The sequence below is a fragment of the Coenobita brevimanus genome, chromosome 29 (genome assembly GCF_032717465.1).
Source record: "Coenobita brevimanus isolate Jiangsu-jjx chromosome 29, ASM3271746v2, whole genome shotgun sequence".
NCBI lineage: Eukaryota > Metazoa > Arthropoda > Malacostraca > Decapoda > Coenobitidae > Coenobita > Coenobita brevimanus.
Genome location: NC_136982.1, coordinates 38451763 through 38474289, shown reverse-complemented (window position 1 = coordinate 38474289; position 22527 = coordinate 38451763). Strand labels below are relative to the sequence as shown.

The 22527-nt window shown below is 41.4% G+C and overlaps 1 protein-coding gene and 1 non-coding gene across 2 annotated transcripts in view; one reads left to right on the top strand and one right to left on the bottom strand.

Moving 5' to 3' along the window:
• Window positions 1-22527, bottom strand: part of LOC145395007 (transient receptor potential cation channel subfamily A member 1-like) — a 128434-nt gene that overhangs the window by 44453 nt on the left and 61454 nt on the right. The window contains exons 7-8 of the mRNA XM_080268752.1: window positions 10723-11364; window positions 5479-5804 (exon numbers count right to left, since the gene is read on the bottom strand). Of these exons, the coding sequence (XP_080124878.1) occupies window positions 5479-5804; window positions 10723-11364 (968 nt within the window). The remainder of the gene's footprint in view (window positions 1-5478; window positions 5805-10722; window positions 11365-22527) is intronic.
• On the top strand, window positions 8186-8304 carry LOC145395104 (5S ribosomal RNA). The gene has a single exon (XR_013896535.1). It is a non-coding gene; the product is annotated as a 5S ribosomal RNA (ribosomal RNA).

The following is a 22527-nucleotide window of genomic DNA, read 5'->3' as shown; positions in this document are numbered from 1 at the left end:
ATGATTTCAGCACATGGGAAGTAGTTGATGATGAAGCAGAGATGCTTGTTCTTTTCAACTCTGAGGACGTATTATGCGCCAAGGAAAAAGAAATTACAAACTGGCAGAATAATGACATGTATGAGGAAGTAGATGATGTTGGGCAAGATGCCATAACGGTTCGATGGGTTGTGACAGAAAAAATGAAAAACAAGAAGCCGATTGTTAAAGCCCGTGTAGTTGCCAGAGGATTTGAGGACGACACCGTGGATCTCCACAAAGACTCTCCTACATGCTCAAAAGAGGCTGTGCGTTTTGGCATTTTCTTTTGCCTCCACCAACTAATGGGACTGCCACGCTATGGACGTGAAAGCTGCTTATCTGCAATGTAATGACATTGAGCGAGTTGTTCATTTACGTCCTCCGCCTGAATATGCAAACAGTAAGCTGCGGAGACTAAGGAAAACGGTTTACAGCCTTTGTGATGCTGCTAAGCATTGGTACCTGCGCGTTAAAGATCAGTTGTTGAGTCTCGGAGCTAAAGTGTCATCACTGGATTCAGCACTGTTCTCTTGGAGTAATAGGGGCACGATCGAAGGCATTACTGTATATGCATTTATGTCGATGATTTCCTTTGGGCTGGTACACGTGAGTTCGAGCAGCAAGTGATACACAGTTTGAGACAAATATTCCTCATCAGCAGTTCGGAATCAAAAGCTTTCAAATACGTTGGTCTAAATGTCATCTCCAACAGCGATGGCACCATAACACTTGACCAGTTCCAGTACGCTTCATCTTTTAAACCAGTCATGCTGAGCAGACATCGAGCAGCAGTAAAATCAGGAAAGCTGTCTGAGTCAGAGAAAACTGAGTACCAAGCACTAATTGGGCTGCTCAATTAGACTGCCACACACACTCGACCAGATATTGCCTCTGATGTGTGTGAGCTGAGTATGACTAGCAACCGAGCTACCGTAGCAGATTTGCTTAGGCTCAACAAGGTGATCGCAAAGGTGAAGACTGACAACATGAAAATATACATTCCAAGAATGGGGCCACTCGATGAATGTTATATAGAGTGCTTTTCAGATGCCTCTTTTGCCAACCTTGTAGGCAATGGGTCTCAGGGAGGCTTTGTGATCTTCCTACGAGATGCTAGCGGGGCAAGATGTCCCTTATTCTGGCAGACTAGAAAGATCAGGTGGGTCGTCAAATCTACTTTATCTGCTGAAACATTGGTGCTGCTTGAATGTGCTGAAACTGCTGTATATCTCACCAACATATTGCATGAGGTTTCTGGATATGGAGATTTCAAGATCAAGTGTTTCGTCGATAACAAGAGTCTGGTGGACACCCTTTACTTCTGTAGGAGTGTAGAAGACAGAAGATTGCGCATTGATATTGCTGTACTACAAGACATGTTGGAGCAAGGGGAGATTGATGAAGTGTCTTGGGTGGATACATGACAACAACTGGCTGCAGTCTTACCAAAAAAGGTGCCTCGACCGGGCAGCTGCGTGCAGCAGTCAGCCGGGACTAGAAGGATTATAATACTTCAAGGGACACCACATATCTGTATATGGTTACAGACTGGGCCTTAATGGTGCTTAAGCAAAAGTCTATGTATTGGATACATAGTGTGTAGAGGATGTCAATAATCCATTCAGTTTCGTCCTTGGGATCTTTCATCAATTTAAGAAGAGAGGACGAGAGTGTTAGTGCATACTGCTGTTAGTGTGTGTGTGCGCACACACTTGTTACGTTCCGAGTGGTGACGTCATCGGAAGGGTCTTGCGGTATGCAGGCGGAGCCCGCTCACTTGGAAGTCTGAGTCCGGTGAGTTCGGTTGTTTCGCATCCTAATATAGAAAATATAAGAGAGGGAAGGTTGGAAGAGTTGGAGGTAGTGAGACTGGAAGTGCAAGAGATCAGCAGAGAGGAAGTGAGGAATGCCATGAAGAGGATGAAGGATGGCAAGGCAGTGGGCCCAGATGGTATACCAGTGGAAGAATGGAGGAGCTTAGGAGAGATGGCTGTGACGTGGTTTACCAGATTGTTTAACAAAATCCTGGAGGGTGAGAGCATGCCGGAGGAGCGGAGAAAAAGTATTCTAGTTCCGATTTTCAAGAATAAGGGTTATGTGCAGTGCTCCAGCAACTACAGAGGTATAAAGCTGATCAGCCATGCAATGAAGATATGGGAAAGAGTGGTGGAAGCTAGGCTGAGAAGAGAAGTGAGGATCTGCGAGGAGCAATTTGGTTTCATGCCAGAGAGAAGTACTATAGATGCCATATTTGCTTTGAGAATGGTGATGGAGAAGTACAGAGAAGGCCAGAAGGAGTTGCACTGTGTGTTTATAGACTTGGAGAAGGCTTATGATAGGGTACCGAGAGAGGAGCTGTGGTACTGTATGAGAAAGTCAGGAGTGGCAGAGAAGTACGTGAGGGCAGTGAAGGACATGTACGACGATAGTGTAATAGCAGTGAGATGTGCAATAAGAATGACTGAGGGTTTCAAGGTGGAGGTGGGATTGCATCAAGGATCGACCTTGAGCCCCTTCTTGTTTGCAATGGTAATGGACAGATTGACAGATGAGATTAGACAGGAGCCTCCGTGGACAATGATGTTTGTGGACGACATTGTGATATGTAGTGAGAGCTGGGAGGAAGCTGAGGCAGAGCTTGAGAGATGGAGATATGCACTGGAGAAAAGGGGAATGAAAGTAAGCAGAAGCAAGACTGAGTACATGTGTGTAAATGAGAGATGACAGGGGAACCGTGAGGCTGCAAGGTGTAGAGGTGGCAAAGGTAGATGAATTTAAATACTTGGGGTCAACTGTACAAAGTAACGGACAGTGTGGTAGAGAGGTAAAAAAAAACAGAGTGCAAGCGGGTTGGAGTGGGTGGAGAAAGGTGACAGGAGTGATCTGTGACAGAAGGGTCTCTGCAGAAATGAAAGGGAAAGTTTATGAGACTGAAGTGAGGCCAGCCATGTTGTACAGAATGGAGACAGTACCACTGACAAAAAGAAAGGAGGCACAGTTGGAGGTAGCAGAATTGAAGATGTTGCATTTTTCACTAGGAGTGACGAGGTTGGACAAAATTAGAAATGAACATATTAGAGGGACAGCACACGTACAGTGTCAGTTTGGGGACAAAGCTAGAGAGGCGAGACTGAGATGGTTTGGACATGTGCGGAGGAGGGATGAGGAGTATGTCGGAAGGATGCTGCTGCAAATGAAGTTACCAGGCAGGAGAAAGAGAGGAAGGCCAAAGAGAAGGTTTATGGATGTAGTGATGGAGGACATGCAGGTGGTAGGTGTAAGAGAAGAAGATGCAGAAGACAGAGTAAGATGGAGATGGGTGATCTGCTGTGGCGACCCCTAAGGGGAGAGCCGAAAGGAGAAGAAGAATGGCATTTCATGAAAAACATTGCCATATACTATGATTTGTGTGTTTTTTAATACCTTGTGGGGGGAGGTCCTGAGTCAATTTGCAGTAGCTGTACTTTTATGGCAAACGCTCAGATGAAGTTGCATTCATTGTGCCACCACTCCATGCCTTCCCTTGTGCTACACGGGCATCTGGTAATGCTCATGATTTGAATGTCATACAGCCAATAAATTGCAGAACTTCTGATGATCAGAATTCTTTTATTCCCCAAAATGCATCTCTCTGGAACTTGCTTTCCTGGAGTTGTTTCCCCCCAAACTTCAACCTACAGCTGTCCATGTCCAATTGTTACAGATTTTTTTATGAATGAAGGATGCCAGTAGTCTGGTGTATGGATTATTTTCTTATTTCATTTGTTTTTCCTTCCTCTGTTCTGTTATTTAAAAAAAAATTGTAATCGTACCATTTCCTATCTTCACAGGTGTTTTAAAACTGACTATCAAATTAGGGCCTGGCCTACACCTTCATGTATCATGGACCTAAGATTTTTCACTGAATGGACAGGAAATGAAAATACAAAATAGTCACATGTTTCTTGTTCTTCCTGCAAATGCAAGCCTTAGTTATGAAAGGAATACAATTATACCTAAGATTTGTTTTTGAAGAAAGGACAGGGAAAGGAGAGTATATAACATTTACAGGTTGAGAGCCATAAGCCACTTTGTATCACACAAGAATACACAAGGCATCACACAGCTTGCATCATTAACAATCCTGCAAGATATTCCAGTGTACGGTACCGTACTAAATACCAGCCAAGATGTTACAAAACTTTTTAATCACTGAGAATAATGACATATATCTATATCAAAATAATATATACTGTATGAGAATACAGTATTAAAGTGTATCATGTAGAAGTAACTTGTTACGAAGGACATGGTAACTACTGAATAGTTGTTACCCCAGGTTCGAGACATGAACCAAGTGGACTGCAGGCTGAAATTGCCCCCCTCAGCAGCTCTCAATTCTCCTTTTGGAGGATAGGGAAGTAGTTAAGGGACATTTGCATAACTTGGGAGCTCTATCATCCAGCTATATTAGTGCCACCATGTGAAGGCACCCTTCTCCAACCTCCTACAAAAAAAAGAGAATATGATCACTTGTCTGCAAAAGCAATTGCATTACTATACATAAATTACTTGTTTTTTTGCCTTGGTGCTTTGGATGGGAGCCTTCATGTAATGGCACTGATATAAGTGGGTGGCTTCATTGCCCAGTTATACAAACATTCCTCAGTTCCTTTCCTATGCTCCCAAAAGAGGATGGTGGACTTCAGGACAACTTCAGCCTGCAGTCCACAGGGTTCACATTCCAGATGAACTTAGGGCTGCAACTACTACTACTACTACCAGTAAAACACCTTTGTCGATGAGGTACAAGCTAGACAATTTAAAACCAAAACCATTGAAATGCCACCTTACAACCTGAGGTTGCCTAGAGTATATTGATGGCAATCTACCTACTAAGTTTTATGCCTTTAAGACAAACTGTCTGGCCTGTGGCCCTCTTCTGAAGATTTTCAACATGCTGCACTTGGCATGTGTTATGTGCCACGTGAACCACCTGGGTGTGATGAAACATGTCAAAAACAAATCTTAAAGAATTGGGCTGTCATATAGTGCAAACCACGCCGTGATCAGACCTGTGGTTGCTGAGATATAAGCTTCTCAAAAGCATTAAGGTTGGGCCTGGTCAGGCTGCTCATATGAGAAAATGCCACTTGACAGATTCGCAAGGGCTTTGCCCTCACTTGTAACCACCACTACTACTACTGCTACTGCTGCTACTACTATACTACTACTACTACCACTTGCTACTTACTGCTGCTGCTACTACTTGCTACTTACTGCTGCTACTACTACTACTATTACCATTCTACTTTAGTACCTTGTGCATGTACTGTATTTGTTAATCTTCTTTGGTAGTGTTGGATTCTTAAAAACCAAATTTTCAATAACAGAGGAAGAAATAACCGAATACCATGACTCACTTCCCATTCTACTGGAGGAGAGGTCCATTCACTATCAAAAGTCAATTAAACTTACTTGTTTTTCTGTTTTAATGCTTTGTGTGTGTACTTGTGGATCTCCTTTTGTAGATCCTGGGGCATGACTTTTGGATTCTTGTAAGGTAAGTTCTCAATCAGGAACTGGATAACCTCAAGATGGTTGTTTTTCAGGGCATAGCTATGGGCATACTTGTCATTAGTATCTTTTAGTTTCGTAAGTCCCTTGTCAGCATTGACCAGAATCTGACAGCATTCGAGGTGACCCTTGGCTGCAGCAATATGTAAGGCTGTTAAATTCTTCTTGTCACCCAGCCGCTTGTCAGCGCCATTCTTCAGCAGCAGTCGCAGGATGTTCGTGTGGCCCTGGGAAAACAGTGATCATGTATAACTCATTCAGGCTCCTATGACTCACATTTAAGCTTCTGTGACTAACTTTCAGGTTCCTGATATGCACTTTCAGGTTCCTGTGATTCACTTTCAGGCTCCTGTGACTCACTTCCAGGCTCCTGTGACTCACTTCCAGGCTCCTGTGACTCACTTTCAGGCTCCTGGGACTCACTTTCAGGCTCCTGGGACTCACTTTCAGGCTCCTGCAACTCACTTTTAGGCTCCTGCAACTCACTTTTAGGCTCCTGTGACTCATTTCCAGGCCAGTGTGTTTCACTTGCAGGCTCTTATGACTCCCTCTCGGGCTTCTACAACTCACCTTTAGCTGAATATTCTCATGTATAGCTGATTTGTTTTCAACTGAGGAAACTGGCCTAGTCTCACAACTTGGTAAGCTGTGGTTGCATGAAATTCGATGAGCTTTTGAGATAGAAATAAGTCTTCCTGATTACTTGTCAAATAAACCCTCAAGTCCATCTACTGTACAGTACACTTGGCAATCAACTGAGCTGAAATTGGTTACAGATCTATGTCAGATGAAAACAAACCAACTATATTAACATCAACTGGAATAAAATACTGGACTAGAGTTGTCCTAAACATGAAGGGGATAATGGTGACTGTAATAACACTCTCAGGGTCTCATTACTCAATTTTAGCTAAGCAATATCATTGGGTGCTACTGAGTTTGCCTGTCATAAAATACTGCAATTGTCCCTACCTTGACAGTGGGAATGGTGGCAGAAAAAAACACACACACTCAGCAGAATAAAATTGTCTGGCTTCAGCTGGACAAGATCAAGTCATCCTATAGCAAAGAGGTTGCAGATGTTGTAGTTATAGCCCTAGGCTCAACTGAAATGAACTCGATGGACTGTAGGCTGAGGCTGTCCTCCTGCAGTCCACCATCCTCCTTTTGGGGAACAGGGAAGTACACATACTTGAGGAGCATTTGTAAAACAAGGCAGTTGAACCATCTGGTTATATCACTGTCACCATATGAAGTTGTCTCTTTTCAGCACTGGTGAAGAGGTTAATGGCAGTTAAATGGAACTCCTCATATTCAGCAACTCTCCCCTAAGCTGTATTGAACAGTCTGGGGACAGTAAGAATAAAATTGACTTGTATCTTCTCTTATGTTTCATTCCACCTAAAGTCACTTCATTTCATTCAACTGAGTGAGTCTGAGAGTCTGAGTGTTAATACTGTTACAGTAACTCTCATGATCACAACTCAACTATTCTAATCCAGCTAATGCCAGACAATTCTGTTCAACTCCCATAGTCACAACTCTAGTATTCCATTCCTGCTAATGCCAGCTAATTTATTCAGCTAAGAATGAGTCACATGAGCCTGAGAGTTAGTAGTAACACTCTTCACTCCTATGAAATTTTTCCTTATTATCTCAGACAATTACATTCATCCTAAGATACTTTCTGGAATTAATACATTACATATAGGTTTTACAAACTTCTCTACAGTGTGACTCAGCTAAAAAAAAAAAAAAAAAAAAAAAAAAAAAAAAAAAAGCACCATACAGTTGTACTGAATGGGTTAACCCACTGAATCCAGTGAAGTGTCATTCAGTTTCCTGGGAATTATAATATTTTGGGAGAGACTTTCTAACAGTAGGGTTTGCATATAACCTTCACTAAACCTTTCACCACCAGCAGTCCCTCCATAAACTGATGACATTTATTTCTTGGTATCACGAATATATTTTTCGAACTCCTTTGACTGCTGAAAATAAGGTGATGTCATTTCAAATTCTATCCTTAACCAGACATACTAGGGAAAAACCCTGGTAGTGAAGTGATTAATGAAGGGTAACTCTAAACTGTTCATTTCCAAAATTCTCCCAAACTTAATCAAATGATATTAACAACAATAAAACAGTATGAAAGCTGCTATCTCAGTGCACGGGTCAGCTACTGTATTTAGATAGGGTAATTTCTCTTTACAGTCTGTTCAACCAATGCTAAACATTTTATTTAACACTGGTTTACTGGAGAACCTAGTTGCATTCTGAAGGGCAAGATGGTTAGTATGAGGTTATGAGAGCCTTGCATGATGGTTTCATCGCTGGCACTGTTGCACTTGTGTGAAACCTAAGTATAAGAGCAATTTATGAGTATTTGGGAATGGAAGAAATGGCAATATACTGAAATAGGTAATTAGTGTATAAATAAAATGGAATACTGTACATTGAGATAAAGTGGAGTACATTTTTGAACTGGAAAAGTTAAGTTTTGCTCCAGTGACCCCCTTAAGTACTTTAGATCTTTCCTAAGGTGAATAAAATTATCTGGTTGTAACATTAGTAAAATAAGGAAATATCATCAGGCAAAAGGAGTTAAGCCAACGGCCATGCCACGTTGAGTACACCGCTTCCCGTCCAATCAGCGAAGTTAAGCAACGTTGGGTCTGGTTAGTACTTGGATGGGTGACCGCCTGGGAACACCAGATGCTGTTGGCATCCCTACGTGTCGAGTGGGGTTGGTGGAGGATTAGTGCCCCTCCCTGTAAAACAATTACCTCTAAGCCCTTGACCACCCCGTTTGGGATACATGGCGTCTGGCAATGAATGAATGAATGAAAAAAGGAGTTAAGCTCAAGGAGGTTTCTAAACCTACACCTCATCAGTGCACAGATGCTGGGATATTCACTCTAGTTTGAGAGCTGTATGAATGAACATAAATATATAAACAAGCAACATTCAGGATTTACACCATCCATTACATCATCATCATCATCTATATCTGTGCTGCCCCATGAGAAACGTAGCAGCCCAGGGCTAGGCAAGTTGGTCCTGATATTTAAGATGAGAATGACCAGCCTCACTGATCCATGAGTGACATTACATAAGCAATAAACCCCAACCACCCCTTGGATATAAACCTGCACCAGCTCAATCCGACTGGAGAGCCCTAATTACCCACTAAACCACCAGGTGCCATAATTTGGTTATATGGTTACCACCCAGCATTGTAAATTGCTTCCTGGTGTACAGGAAACCATTTGGCTTGTCACTGAATGTAGAGTAACCCATAGACAGAAGGATGAATGAAGGAAAGAAAGACAGTGGAGGAAGGATGGAAAGAAGGAAGGACGAGAGGAAAGGGCAGTCATCCAAGAGCAGCACTACATTGAGTGAGTGGATGGTGAGTGCCCCCACCTAATATTATATGCTAGTAAAGGCCAAGACAATTCAATTCAAGCCAGGTTGAGCCAATTCAATGGAGTCAAGCCATATAAAACACTTGTTCCCTCTAAAACTATTAAGTGAACATGAAATGAGCTTACCTAAGAAATCAGTAACTGATTATTTATTTATTTATTTATTTTTCAACTTTTCTAAATGCATGACAAACAAAGGTGGCAATGAAACTACAGGGTCCATTTTTGACTGCTGGGTGACTGGTTCCATTCAAGTAACCTTCTCAAAAGTGTAACCTGTGCCGTTTTTACACTAACTTGGCTTATCATTGATATCTCTCCTTTCTGAGTAATGAAATGTAACAGTAGGTTAATACTAGAATATGATGTTAGTCATGGAGAAGTGTTATGCACAGGATGTAGAGCCAAAGTACTGTATTATTCTGCCAATGAAAGGCACAGAATTAGTTGCAACGGAACAAAAATGTGGGTTATGTTAAGGTAAACGGAGTATAGTGCCATGAAGGATCACAACATCTTTGAATGGAGAGGGGTTAGGTTTTTCAAGTGAAGTATTTTGTGAGCAGCACTGAATCACATGTTCTACCTCCAGGGTGGATGACTTTAGTTTGTACAACTTTAGTGATACGTGGGGGTGCTCACTATCCACTCACCCAACGTAATGCTGCTCTCAGGTGCCTGCCCTTTCCTCTCTTCCTTCCTTCTTTCCTTACTTCCCCTTCTGTCTATCTTTCTTTCATTCTTTCCTCTTCCTTCTGTCTACAGTTGTTCTACATTGAGTGACAAACCAAATGGTTTCCTGTACACCAGGAAACCATTTACTATGCCAGGAGGTAACAATATAACCAAATTTGGGCACCTGGTGGTTTAGTGGGTAATTAAGGCACTCCAATTGGAATAACCCGGTGCAGGTTTATATCCTAGGGGTGGTTGGGGCTCACTGCTCATGTAATGCAACTCAGGATTAGTGAGGCTGGTCACTTTCATCTTAAATGCCAGGACCAACTTGCCTAGCCCTGGGCTCCTATGCTCATCATGGGACAACACAGGATTAGATGATGAATGAATGAATGAAGTTCAAAAGCATTCACTCTAGCTTAGTTACGAAATGTTTTTGCTGCTGAATGAGTATACATAAAACTACAACACTCCATCTTACATACAGCCGGAAAGCTAGTGAATGTTCCTCTAATAACAACAATAAAAACACTTAGCAACTACTGTTTGTGGCTGAAAATAATAAGTATAAAATAAGCACTTTACTATTGTCTGGTTGTGAAGCATGTGACTGCTATATGAGCAAATACAAGTAAAACTTCTTTAAGTTAGATTACAGTACTTGAGACTTAAGCCTGTCTGACTTATCTGCAAATCTGACTTACCCCATCCCCAGGGGGAATTACAATCTTTTAACTAAACAAAAAAAAATAATGATAAATAAATAAATAAATAAAAGAAAAATAAAAAATAAAATAAAAAAAGCTCTTAAACCCCTCGTGGGTAGTTACTTCAGAAAAATATATTTTTTTTTTCCTTACAGAAGGGTTATATACTATGCATATAACAAAAAAATGACCAGAAAAAACAGTGCAAGCAAACCAAAATTGCACCTGACTTAAGGGAGTTTTCTATACATATAAGTCTGACTTAGGGAGGTCCTACTGTATATAAAATGCAATCTTCCACACAGCTTAAGCTCACTAAGAAGTTTATGAACCTGATCAGCACACAGATGCAATGCTGTCTTCCCCTCACCATCCCGTGCATTCTTGTCACCACCTCTACGCAGTAAAAGCAGACATGCCTCCCTTGACCCATTCTCAGCAGCTTCATGAAGTGGAGTCCTGCCCTCATTGTTCTTATCATTTACTGGAAGGCCTTTATGAAGTAGCAGTTTTAATAGGTCTGGCATATTTATCTTCGCGGTGAGATGAAGAAGCGAGTCTCTGAGCTTACTAAGATGTACTTCGGGTGCAGCCTCTAGCAATAACTTGGCACATTTGTCATGCTTCCTCTTAATTGCTATTGAGAGTGCTGTCATCCCATTTTTATCTTCCTCATCTATTTTCTCCCTCAGTTCAGCTTCCTTCAGCAAGTACTCCATACACTCCTCTGCATTGACAAATGCAGCAATGTTCAAAACATTTCTCTGATCCTTGTTGCAGATGGTTATATCAGCTCCTGCCTCCCTTAATATTACCATACAACCAAACCTCTTTCTCTTAACAGCCAGCATAAGAGGTGTATTTCCACTGTGATTTTGCACATTTGGCTGTGCTCCCATGTCCAGCAAAGTCTTCAATGTTTTTTCAAACCCACATTTGGCAGACATGTGAAGTGCCGTGTTGCCCTCACCATCCTGGGGAAGTTATAAAAGTAACAAATTTATATATGAAATATAATACACTGCTAATACTCCATAAAGTTTACAAATTTGCTATCTGTGGAAGTAGTGTATTCATAAAGGATCTTAATCAAATTTTAAGTTTGTTTGGTGGTTAATTATTGTCAGGAATTGTGTATTTGTTGTCATATTTCACTTTAATTTTGCTCTGAAATGTAAAGTACATCTATGAAAGAGTATAAAAGTATAAGTACTACTATGTACACTTTAAGCTCTGTGATTTTGTCAAGGAAAACAGTTCTTTTATTCCACTGAATCTACCTCACTTCTAGGAGCATGTCCATTACTTCCCTCCTGACAAATTAAATAAAAAGCATCTCTGAACAGAAAAAAATACAAAATCTCTCTAAGCTTAGGAATATTAGCCAGCACATGCAAGTGAAAAATACAGGAAATTAAATATCAAGTAAACTTGTCCTTTACTGTCGAATCAGGGACAAAAGTCTGCCAAGTACATATTTCACAATTTATGATTCTCATATTCTTCTCAATGCACCCAAGCTGAAAGTTATGCTTTTTTGTTTTTGTTTTTGGCAAACAAGTGATTCTCTTTGATAAGATATGCATCTAGAAGGAAAGTGACAGCATTACAAACAAGGAAAGCACTCAGTAATTCTCCCAGAAGCAGAAGTACCCATAGATTTAAATAATCCAACATAGTTACAATCCTCTCCCTGTCATAACTCAGATTTTGAGCAGCAGGAAAAACAAAGGGAATGCACAATTTTCCCATATTGTTTGTTCTCTCTCTCCCCCCTCAATATATATATATACATCCATCCATCCTTCATCCAATCCTACGTTGCCCCATGAGAAGCGTAGGAGCTCGGGGCTAGGCAGTTGGTCCTGACATTTATGATGAGAGTGACCAACCTCACTCATCCCTGAGTGGCATTACGTGAGCAATAAACCCCAACCACCCCTTGGATATAAACCTTCACCGGCTCAATCCGACTGGAGCACAATAATTACCCACTAAATCACCAGGCGCCAAAATTTGGTTATATGGTTACCACCCAGCGTATTAATTGGTTCCCTGGTGTACAGGAAACCATTTGGCTTGTCACTCAGTGTAGAGTCACCCATAGGCAGAAGAAAGAGGAAAGAATGAAGGAATGAAAGACAGAAGAGGGAGTGTAGTCACCCGTAGGCAGAAGGACGAGGAAAGAATGAAGGAAAGAAAGACAGAAGAAGATGGAAGGAAAGAAGGATGGAGGAGAGGACAGGCAGACACCCGAGAGCAGCACTATATTGAGTGAGTGGATGGTGAGCGCCCCCACCTACCATATATATATATATATATATATATATATATATATATATATATACACACACACACACACACAAATACATACGTGTATATACATATACATACGTGTTTATACATATACATGGAGCCTCTGTGGTACAGTGGTAAAGTGCGCATTTTCGAACACTGGAGAACGAGGGTTCGCGCCCCGCCAGGGTAAAAAACTTTGGGAGCGTTCTCCTGGCCATGTACTGCTTGGCGGATATCAGGGGTGCTGTGGTTGAAACAGTGTCGCATACTATAAAATATGCTTGCACCCAGTCAGCTTGCACATGCCGATTACACTTGGTTCACAACACTCTACACACATATCCAAAGCCACTCCAACACTACAATTACACTTAGAAGCTCTTCTCACTCTACATACAGTCTCTACCAGACAGCCTAAGCCACTTGGTAGAGATACATTGTCTGTATCGTCCCCACTTTGGTTGGGATGGGCCAGTCCTGCAGTGGATACTCAAACGGGTGATCGTGATGATGATGATGATATACATATACATACATACATATATATACAGTCGGCACAATGGAAGTCTGGACCCTCTAATTTGCACCATATATTTGGTAGGGTCCAAGAAATATTGTAGGAAAATTCCTGTAGTTGGTGGATTTTTTTCTGGTGGTTTCTAGCGACTTTACAGGCTTACCAGCATGTGCTGTGAGTTTATGAGCTCAGTGCCTGCCTGACTTTGGATGGGAAAGCATGTCATATTTTCTTGCCCTGCAGGGCCTTTGTTAATTTCAAAGCTCTCATTTTCGCACCCTCCTCTGCCTTAGTGAATCATTGGAGATGAGTCCCAAGACACTAACTGATGTAGAAAAAGCCCGAATTTTAACTATGAGAGAGGAAAATGTAAAAATTAAGGAGAGGCTTCAGTGCAGCAGTACGGCTGGGGATCTTGAAGTCTGTATGAAGTCGATGCTGTATGGTTCTTTCAGACACATCTTTCAGCAATTGTGGGTACATATCTTTCAGTTGTCTAGCAGTCAAATGTGGGTTTTTTATCACAGCTTGCTTCAGTAACCTGTCTGTAGTTGGTGATGTCTTCCTTTTAGGTCCTAACCTGTCTTTATGTTGGGGAATTGTGTTTTTTAGCAGGTAGCGGGCAGCAGCACGGAGTGACATAACGGTAGATTTTCCTCACCCAGTTCGAATACAAATATCCTTAATTTTTACATTTTCCTCTCTCATGGTTAAAATTCGGTCTTTTTCAACATCAGTTAGTGGCTTGGGACCCATCTCCAATGATTCACTAAGGCAGAAGAGGGTGTGAAAACGAGAGCTTTTAAATTAACAAAGGCCAGGCAGGACAGGAAAATCTGACGTGCTTTCCCATCCAAAGTCAGGCAGGCACTGAGCTCATAAACTCACAGCACGTGCTGGTAAGCCTGTAAAGTCGCTAGAAACCACCAGAAAAAAATCCACCAACTACAGGAATTTTCCTACAATATTTCTTGGACCCTACCAAATATATGGTGCGAATTAGAGGGTCCAGACTTCCACTGCGCCGACTGTATATACAATACATCCCCACAGTAGGCGAGTTCCAAGTATGCGATCCTCCTTGTACGCGAGGGCCTTTTTTTTTTTTCTTTTTTTTTTTAAGTACGCGAATTGAACTCCTTGTAAGTGAGACGGGCAGCGAAGAGTGGCCCAAATCTGGGGTTACCCCAAGTACACGATATTGCCCCCCCAAGAAGCGATAACATGTAAAGATCTATCTATCTATCTTTCTATTGCCAGACGCCATTATCCCGTAAGGGGTGGCCATTTGACTTTGAGTTATTGGTTTTATAGGGAGGGGCACTAATTCTTCATTAACCAACTTCTTGACACGTAGGGAGCATGTATGGGTTGGTTATATGGTTACCACCCAGTGTTGTCAATGTTTCTTGGCTTACAGGAAACCATTTGGCTTGTCACTCAATGTAAGGCCACCTGTAAAGGAAAGAAGAGGAATAAGAAGTGCCAGGAAAGATGGAAGACACAGGAAGAGAGAAGGACAGGCACAGAAAAAGAATGATAAAGGCTAAGGAAGAAGTAGGCAGCACTACATCAAGTGAGTGGATGATGGTCACCACCACCTACCACCAATGATTTACCTAGTAAACCAAGATCTTGTAGGTTTACTTTATCTTAGGTAATATGTCTTAGATAGTGGTGGGCAGCGCAAACGAAGAAGGACCTTGCGCAAGCGCAATGCGCAATCCACAGTTCACTACCTTGCGCAAGCGCTCGTGCGCAATCTGACAAATATTTAGCTTGCTCAATGTCGCAAGCCACAAGCGCAAACCATTTGGATATATTTGTGGGAATTACTGTAAAATATTGAGATATTTACATAAATTAGCATACTTACTTTTAATTATTATTCTTTATTACTTGCAATTTGCACAAGTGCGCAATCTAATATTTAGCTTGCGCAATGTCGCTAAGCGCTAGCGCAAACCATTTGCGTATATTTGTGGGAATTATGTAAAATATTGAGATATCTAAACAAATTAGCCTATTAACTTTTATTTATTATTATTCTATCTATCTATCTATTGCTAGACTCCCAAATCATGTAAGGGGTGGCCACTGGCCACAAACAAGCAACAAATCGCCTCCATGTCGCCCTGTCCCCCACCATTTCACTGCCCTGCTCCCAGCTCACACCCCCTTCTCTCATATACTTCTCCACTCCATTCCTCCATCTCATCCTTGACCTCCCCCCTCCCTCTCCCCCCCCTCCACCTCACTCACATACACTCTCCTCGTTAGAGTCTCACTTTCCATCCTCTCCATATGAACAAACCACCTCAACGCGTTTCTCCTAACGCTTCCTATCACATCCACATCCACACCACAACACTCCTTCACTTCCTCATTTGTCAGTCTCTCTCTCCATGTAACTCCACAGGCTCCTCTCAAATAACTCATTTCCACTGCTCTCACTCTTGACTTATGTCCCTCCAACAAGCTCCAAGCTTCACTCCCATACATTAGAGTTGGTATCACAATACTGTCACGTAGTAACTTTTTCACTTGTGGAAGTTCAAACAGGAGTGAGCGAGCTGCGAAGAGGAGGGGCAGGGAAACAAAGGCTGTGATGTTGCCAGTTTTACTTTTATTTGCATGTGTAATTCCTTACAAGAATCAGTAAAACATTTTATTTAAATCAAATATCCACAGCCTAATAATAAATTATTAGGCTGTGGGTATTTGATTTAAATAATATGTTTTAATGATTTTTGTAAGGAATTGCATATGCTGCTCTTAATAAATAATGTATTTTTAATTCATTATTATTTACTAATAATAAAGGAGTGTTGTGGTGTGGATGTGATAGGAAGAGTTATGAGGAACACACTGAGGTGGTTTGGCCATGTGGAGAGGATGGAGGGTGAAAGACTGATGAAGAGAGTGTATGTGAGTGAGGTGGAGGGGGGAAGAGGGAGGGGGAGGCCGAGGATGAGATGGAGGGATGGGGTGGAGAGGTATATGAGAGAGGGGGGTGTGAGTAGGAAGCAGGGCAGTGAAATGGCAGGGGACAGGGCGACGTGGAGGCGATTTGTTTGTGGCCACCCAAAACGGGATTGAGGCGTCTGGCAATAGATAGATAGATTATTTACTAATAATAATACAGTAATTTTAAAAATATTAAAATACATTATCTCTGTTGAAGCATTTTAAGAAATGCTATTACCCTCCATCCCTCCCGCCTCCCCCCAGCAGAACCATCGCGACCCACCCGAGCCTCTCCCATTCCTTGTCCAGACATACGGGAGGCTCCCAAGCCCACGTGTCCCTTGCACTGCGCAGCGCGCTATCCACAAGACAGGTGTGCAAGCGCAAATTTAGTTGTGCAAGCGCAAGGGGGAGGCGGTGGCTCAATCGGTAGAGAGGTGGCTTGTAGTCCTAACGGACCTGGGTTCAAATCCCACTGGGGCAGGGAAGAGTTTAGGATTTGAATTTCATAAAAATCAGACTTTACTGATCTACCAGATGACCCGCCGACATGTCGTAAAAATACCCCCGCTAATACCAATACACCAGTCCTGTATGAGACAGCCCTAGCATGTATTCAATATGGACGGTGGGTGTTAGCGCCGAAGTGGTGACATGTAGAGGTGTGCGGTATGTAGGAGGACTACTGGGCCTTGAAAGCAGGCTGTGAAGCCTATGCCCAGAGCCGGACACACACACACACACACACACACACACACACAAAATTGCACTTCCGCACATGAAAAGGCCGGTGCGCAAGCGTAATATTGCACATGGTCTCATGCAGTGGGCAATGCACAAATTATATTCACCGGAGTGCAATGGCGCGCAATTGCGCTTCGCGCAAGTGTATACGCACTTGCCCAGCACTGTTGGATAGTTTCCCTGTATAGTACAATACTTAGGTCTGAAAGGTGTCTCAAGTGTTGCCCATGAAGGGGGGTGCTGCCCATATGTAATTTTTCCCATAAGTTTATGTATTCACAGTACGCGAATTCCTAGTACACGACGTCCTCTGCCGCCCATATAGGCGTGTACTAGGGGGATGTACTGTATATATATATACATCCATCCATCCATCATCCAATCCTACATTGCCCCATGAGAAGCGTAGGAGCCCGGGGCTAAGCAGTTGGTCCCAACATTTAAGATGAGAGTGAAATATATATATACTGTATATATATATATATATATATATATATATATATATATACAGTGTATACAGTATATGTATACATATATATATATATATATATATATATATATATACAGGTAACTCGCACGGAACACGATCTCACGGAACGCGCTCGCAATTATACACGGTAAGGACTGGGATACATATAAGATTAAAAAACCATCATGAAAACTACAAATTAACGCAGGAGAGGCCTTTGAAAGATCAAATCCTCGAACGTCACCGCAGTGCGCGGTTTGTTTTGATTATGTGACGATCTAGGCGGGAAATTATTCAGTGAGTGAGACATTCCCGAGTACAGTAGCACATATTTGTAAGTTAAATATTTAGAGTACTGTACTGTTCTGGTAAGTTTATGTGCAACTTAAAGTACTATTAAATAACGTTAAAGCAAGAAATAAAGTCTTATAACCAGTTTACCCGATAGGCGTCAGAATATTGCCTTTTTATTTGTTTGTTAAATATTTGCTGTACTACTTTTCCACAGTACTGTACAGTATTTGTAAGTTAAATATTTACTGTTCTCGTATGTACTGTACTTGTAAGCACTTGAATAAAGTTAAATCATTAAATAAAGCCTTGTAACCAGTTAACCCGAATTATATGATTACCCATGATCGGCGTCGGAATATTGCCTTTTTTGTTTGTTCGTTAAACTCTTACTGTACTGCTTTTCTACAGTACTGTATTTGTAAGTTAAATATTTACTGTTCTGGTATGTACTTTTAAGCAATTAAAGCATTGAATAAAGCCTTGTAACCAGTTAACCTGATTTATATGATTACCCATGATCGGCGTCGGAATATTGCCTTTTTAGTTTGTTCGTTAAAGACATAATAAGAGAAAAATACATTTTTGTCTTGGTATCTTTACCTATTTGCTCAGGTTTGCTGTAATGGTTTGGATCATTTGATGCAATGCAAATTGTAGAAAACTGTGAAAACTTTCGGGAAATGAACGAAAATCTGGGACATGAGACTGACCTTGACTTCACCCTCTCGTGTGTCGTCTGTCAGTTCACCACCTGATATCGTGATGAGTGGATGTACGATTTTTTCGCTCGTGGCCATGCCTAACCACACACAGTTACACCCATTATCTCGACCCAGACAGAAAATACAATCTTTTTCCTCCCTTGCAAAACACAAACAACCACCCTGTTTACGAGACAGCAATATATATTGCGAAAATAACAAGGTAAAATGATAGAGAAAGATGAACATGTTATTACGGAAGAAGTACGTTTTCCCCGTCTGTAAACGTATTTATTTCTGCTTTGTATCTGTATTCGTAATAATTAGACTTATTGTTAGTTCTGAAACTGCATTACGATTCTATTTTTAGCCATACTCGTGGTGTGGGAGCTGGAAGTTGTGACACAACTTCCTTATTGCTAATCGGACTGACCCTCCACTTTATTCTCCCGTGGCAGAGTCTAGCCTTGGAGGACGTGCAGTTTTCTCATTTAGGACTGAAAATTCAACTCTTTCGCTCCCTTTTCCAAGCATGGGCACAACGATAACATAAAAAATAACTCGAAACTACCATAAACATATATCAAAAAGGTGAAAATGTATTCATAACATTTTTTTTTTCCAGCCATTCCTAAGAGATTATGTACTGAAATCATTCGATATCACAGTACTGCATTTCTAAGTTAAATATGTACTGTTCTGGTATGTGCTTGTAAGTTAAAGCACTGGTACCAGTTAACCTGATTTATAAGATTACCTATGATCGGCGTCGGAATGTTTCCTTGTGTTTACGTACAGTATTTGTGTGTTGAAGTTTTGCTCTGGAGTACTGTATTTGTGAGTTATAACATTAAATAAACCTTCTAACCACTTAAAGTGCTTTCTAGTGATTACCAGTGACAGATAACAGCAAAACAACACATTTGGGGGGTCTAGGGAGCAAAATATGGAGTAGTTTAAATATACGCGATTTCGCACCTAACACGGCACGGTAGGAACGAAACCCACGTGTTCCGTACGAGTTACCTGTATATATATACAGTAAACTCGCCTGGAACACGTTCTCGCCAAACGTGCTTGCAATTATACACGGTTAGTGCTGGGATATGTATAAGATAACGTAAGATTAAAGAACCATTACGAAAACTATATATTTACACAAGAGAGGCCTTTGATGGGCCAAATCCTCGAACATCAGCTCAGTACGCACGGTTTGTTTTGATCATGTGATGTGATTCACTGTACTGCTTTTCCTCAGTGCTGTATTTGTAAGTTAAATATTTACAGTACTGTTCTGGTAAGTTTATGTGCAAGTTAAAGTATTATTAAATAACGTTCAAGCAAGAAATAAAGTCTTATAACCAGTTTTCTGATAGGCATCAGAATATTACCTTTTTTATTTGTTTGTTAAATATTTGCTGTACTACTTTTCCACAGTACTGTATTTGTAAGTTAAATATTTACTATTCTGGTATGCACTTGTAAATTAAAGCACTTAAAGAAAGTTAAAGCATTAAATAAAGCCTTGTAACCAGTTATAGATTACACACGATCGGTAGGTTCCAAGACAATTCGCCATCATGTCAATTCCCCGTCAAAACATGAACGATTCCCCATCAGGAAAATTCGCACCCTGTATGATTCCCCGTCATTCTATAAATATATTAATTAATCAATACTTTTATAAATATACTTAATATTAATTAATCAATACTTTAATAACTATATTTCAGGGGGATTCATCAAAGTCTATGTTGTCTTGTTATTGTTGTGACGGCGAACTGGCTTGACAGCGAATAGTCCAGAAACCATTTTGCTCCACAGACTCCCTAAACATGGTATTTTGCTGTTGTCTGCCATTGGTAATCGATATGAAGCACTTTAAGTGGTTAGAAGGTTTATTTAATGTTAAAACTTACAAATACAGTACTGCACAGCAAAACTTCGACAAACAAATACGTAAACAAGAGGCAACATTCCGAAGCCGAATGGTTTCGGCATCGGAATGTTGCCTTGTGTTTAGGTATTTGTATATTGAAGTTTTGATGTGAAGTACTGTATTTGTAAGTTATACAGTAACATTAAATAAACCTTCTAACCACTTAAAGTGCTTCATATTGATTACCAATGGCAGATAACAGCAAAACACCACGTTTAGGAGATTCAGGGAGCAAAATAAGGAGTAGTTAAAACTTACACGGTTTTGCGCCGAGCGCGCCACGTTAGGAACGAAACCCACGCACTGGGGGTGAGTTGCAAGGAGAGTGGAAAGGTTACAAGAGGATGAGAAAAAGGCAGAGTATAAGAGAGAAGTGGAGGAACGATTGGGCAAATATGAATTGGAGCAGATGGGAGACATGGAAGGTGTGTGCAAGATATTTACAGAAGAAATATGTGCAGCATGTGATGTGGTGTGTGGAAGGAAGAGAAGACGGAGGGGGGTGCAAGGAACAGCGTGGTGGACTGAAGAGGTGAAACAGGCTGTGGCACAAAAGAAGAAAGCATACAATGAATGGGTGAGAAATAGGGGCGTGGAAGAAGTTGAGAGGCGGAAGAGAGAGTTATATGTGGAAAGGAAGAGAGAGAGGAAAAGATTAGTAAGAGAGAGTAAGAAGAGAGTGGATGAGGAATTTGGAAGGAATTTGAGTGTAAAGTGGAGGGACTGTAAGAAAATGTTCTGGAGAGAAGTGAAAAGAGTAAGACAGGGTGGAAGTGAAGTTAGCAGGGGAGTGAAAGATAAAAATGGTAGATTACTAGTGGAGAAGGGAGAAAAAGTGAGCAGATGGAGAGAACACTTTAAGGAATTGTTGAACGTAGAGGATGGAAGTAATGCGAGTATAAGTGGCTGGGGAATGGCTGGGAGAAGGAGGGAGGTGAGAAGACAGGAAGAAATCAGAAGGATAGAAGTTGTGGAAGCAATGAAGAAAGTTAAATTGGGGAAAGCCCCAGGAATTGATGGAGTGTGTGGTGAAATGCTGAAGCATGGGGGAGAGAAAGTAGTAGAATGGATGTGGAAGATGTGCAGATTGGCCTGGGAGGAAGGTAGAGTCCCGGAGGATTGGAAGTCAGGTATAATTATTCCCTTGTACAAAGGAAAAGGGGAAAAAGAAGTGTGTGGTAATCACAGGGGCATTTGTCTTCTTAGTATAATAGGAAAAGTGTATGGTAGGATACTTATAGACAGAGTTAGAGAAAGAACAGAGAAATTAGTTGGAGAAGAACAGGGAGGCTTTAGGAAGGGAAGAGGTTGTGTAGATCAGATATTCATTCTTAGATCTTTAGTGGAAAAGTTTCTAGAGAAGGGAAAGAAGTTGTATGCGGCTTTCATGGATTTGGAGAAAGCATATGACAGAGTGGACAGACAAGGATTGTGGAAAGTGTTAAGAATATATGGAGTAGATGGGAAGTTGTTGAATGCTGTGAAGAGTATGTACGATGGTGCGAAGGCTGCAGTGCGTGTGGATGGTGAACTAAGTGAATTTTTCTCTTTGAAAGTTGGGTTGAAACAGGGATGTGTCATGTTTCCATGGTTGTTCAATCTGTACATGGATGGGGTAATAAAAGAGGTACAAGGTAGGGTAGTGGATGTTGGAGTGGCCCTGGTGAGAGAGGATAGTGTTTGGAAACTCCCTGTACTGTTGTTTGCAGATGATACTGTGTTGTAGAGTGAAGACGAAGGGGAGCTGCAAGGCTTGGTGGATGAGTTTGAGAGAGTGTGTAAGAAACGGAACCTAAAGGTGAATGTAGGGAAGAGTAAAGTGATGGTCTTTGACAGAGGTGAAGTTAGTGAATGTACAGCGAGGTTAGATGGTGAGGAATTGGAAAATGTGAGTACGTTTAAGTATTTGGGTAGTGTGATGAGTAAGGATGGAGGTTTGGAGGGTGAAGTGCTTGAAAGGGTACAGCAGGGAAGAAAGGTTGCTGGTTCCTTGAAAGCAGTGATAAGAAACAGGGAAGTGAGCATGGAAGTGAAAAAGTTACTACATGACAGTATTGTGATACCAACTCTATCGTACGGAAGTGAAGCTTGGACATTGTTGGAAGGACACAAGTCAAGAGTGAGAGCAGTGGAAATGAGTTATTTAAGAGGAGCCTGTGGAGTCACGTGGAGAGACAGGCTGACGAATGAGGATATAAAGGAGCGTTG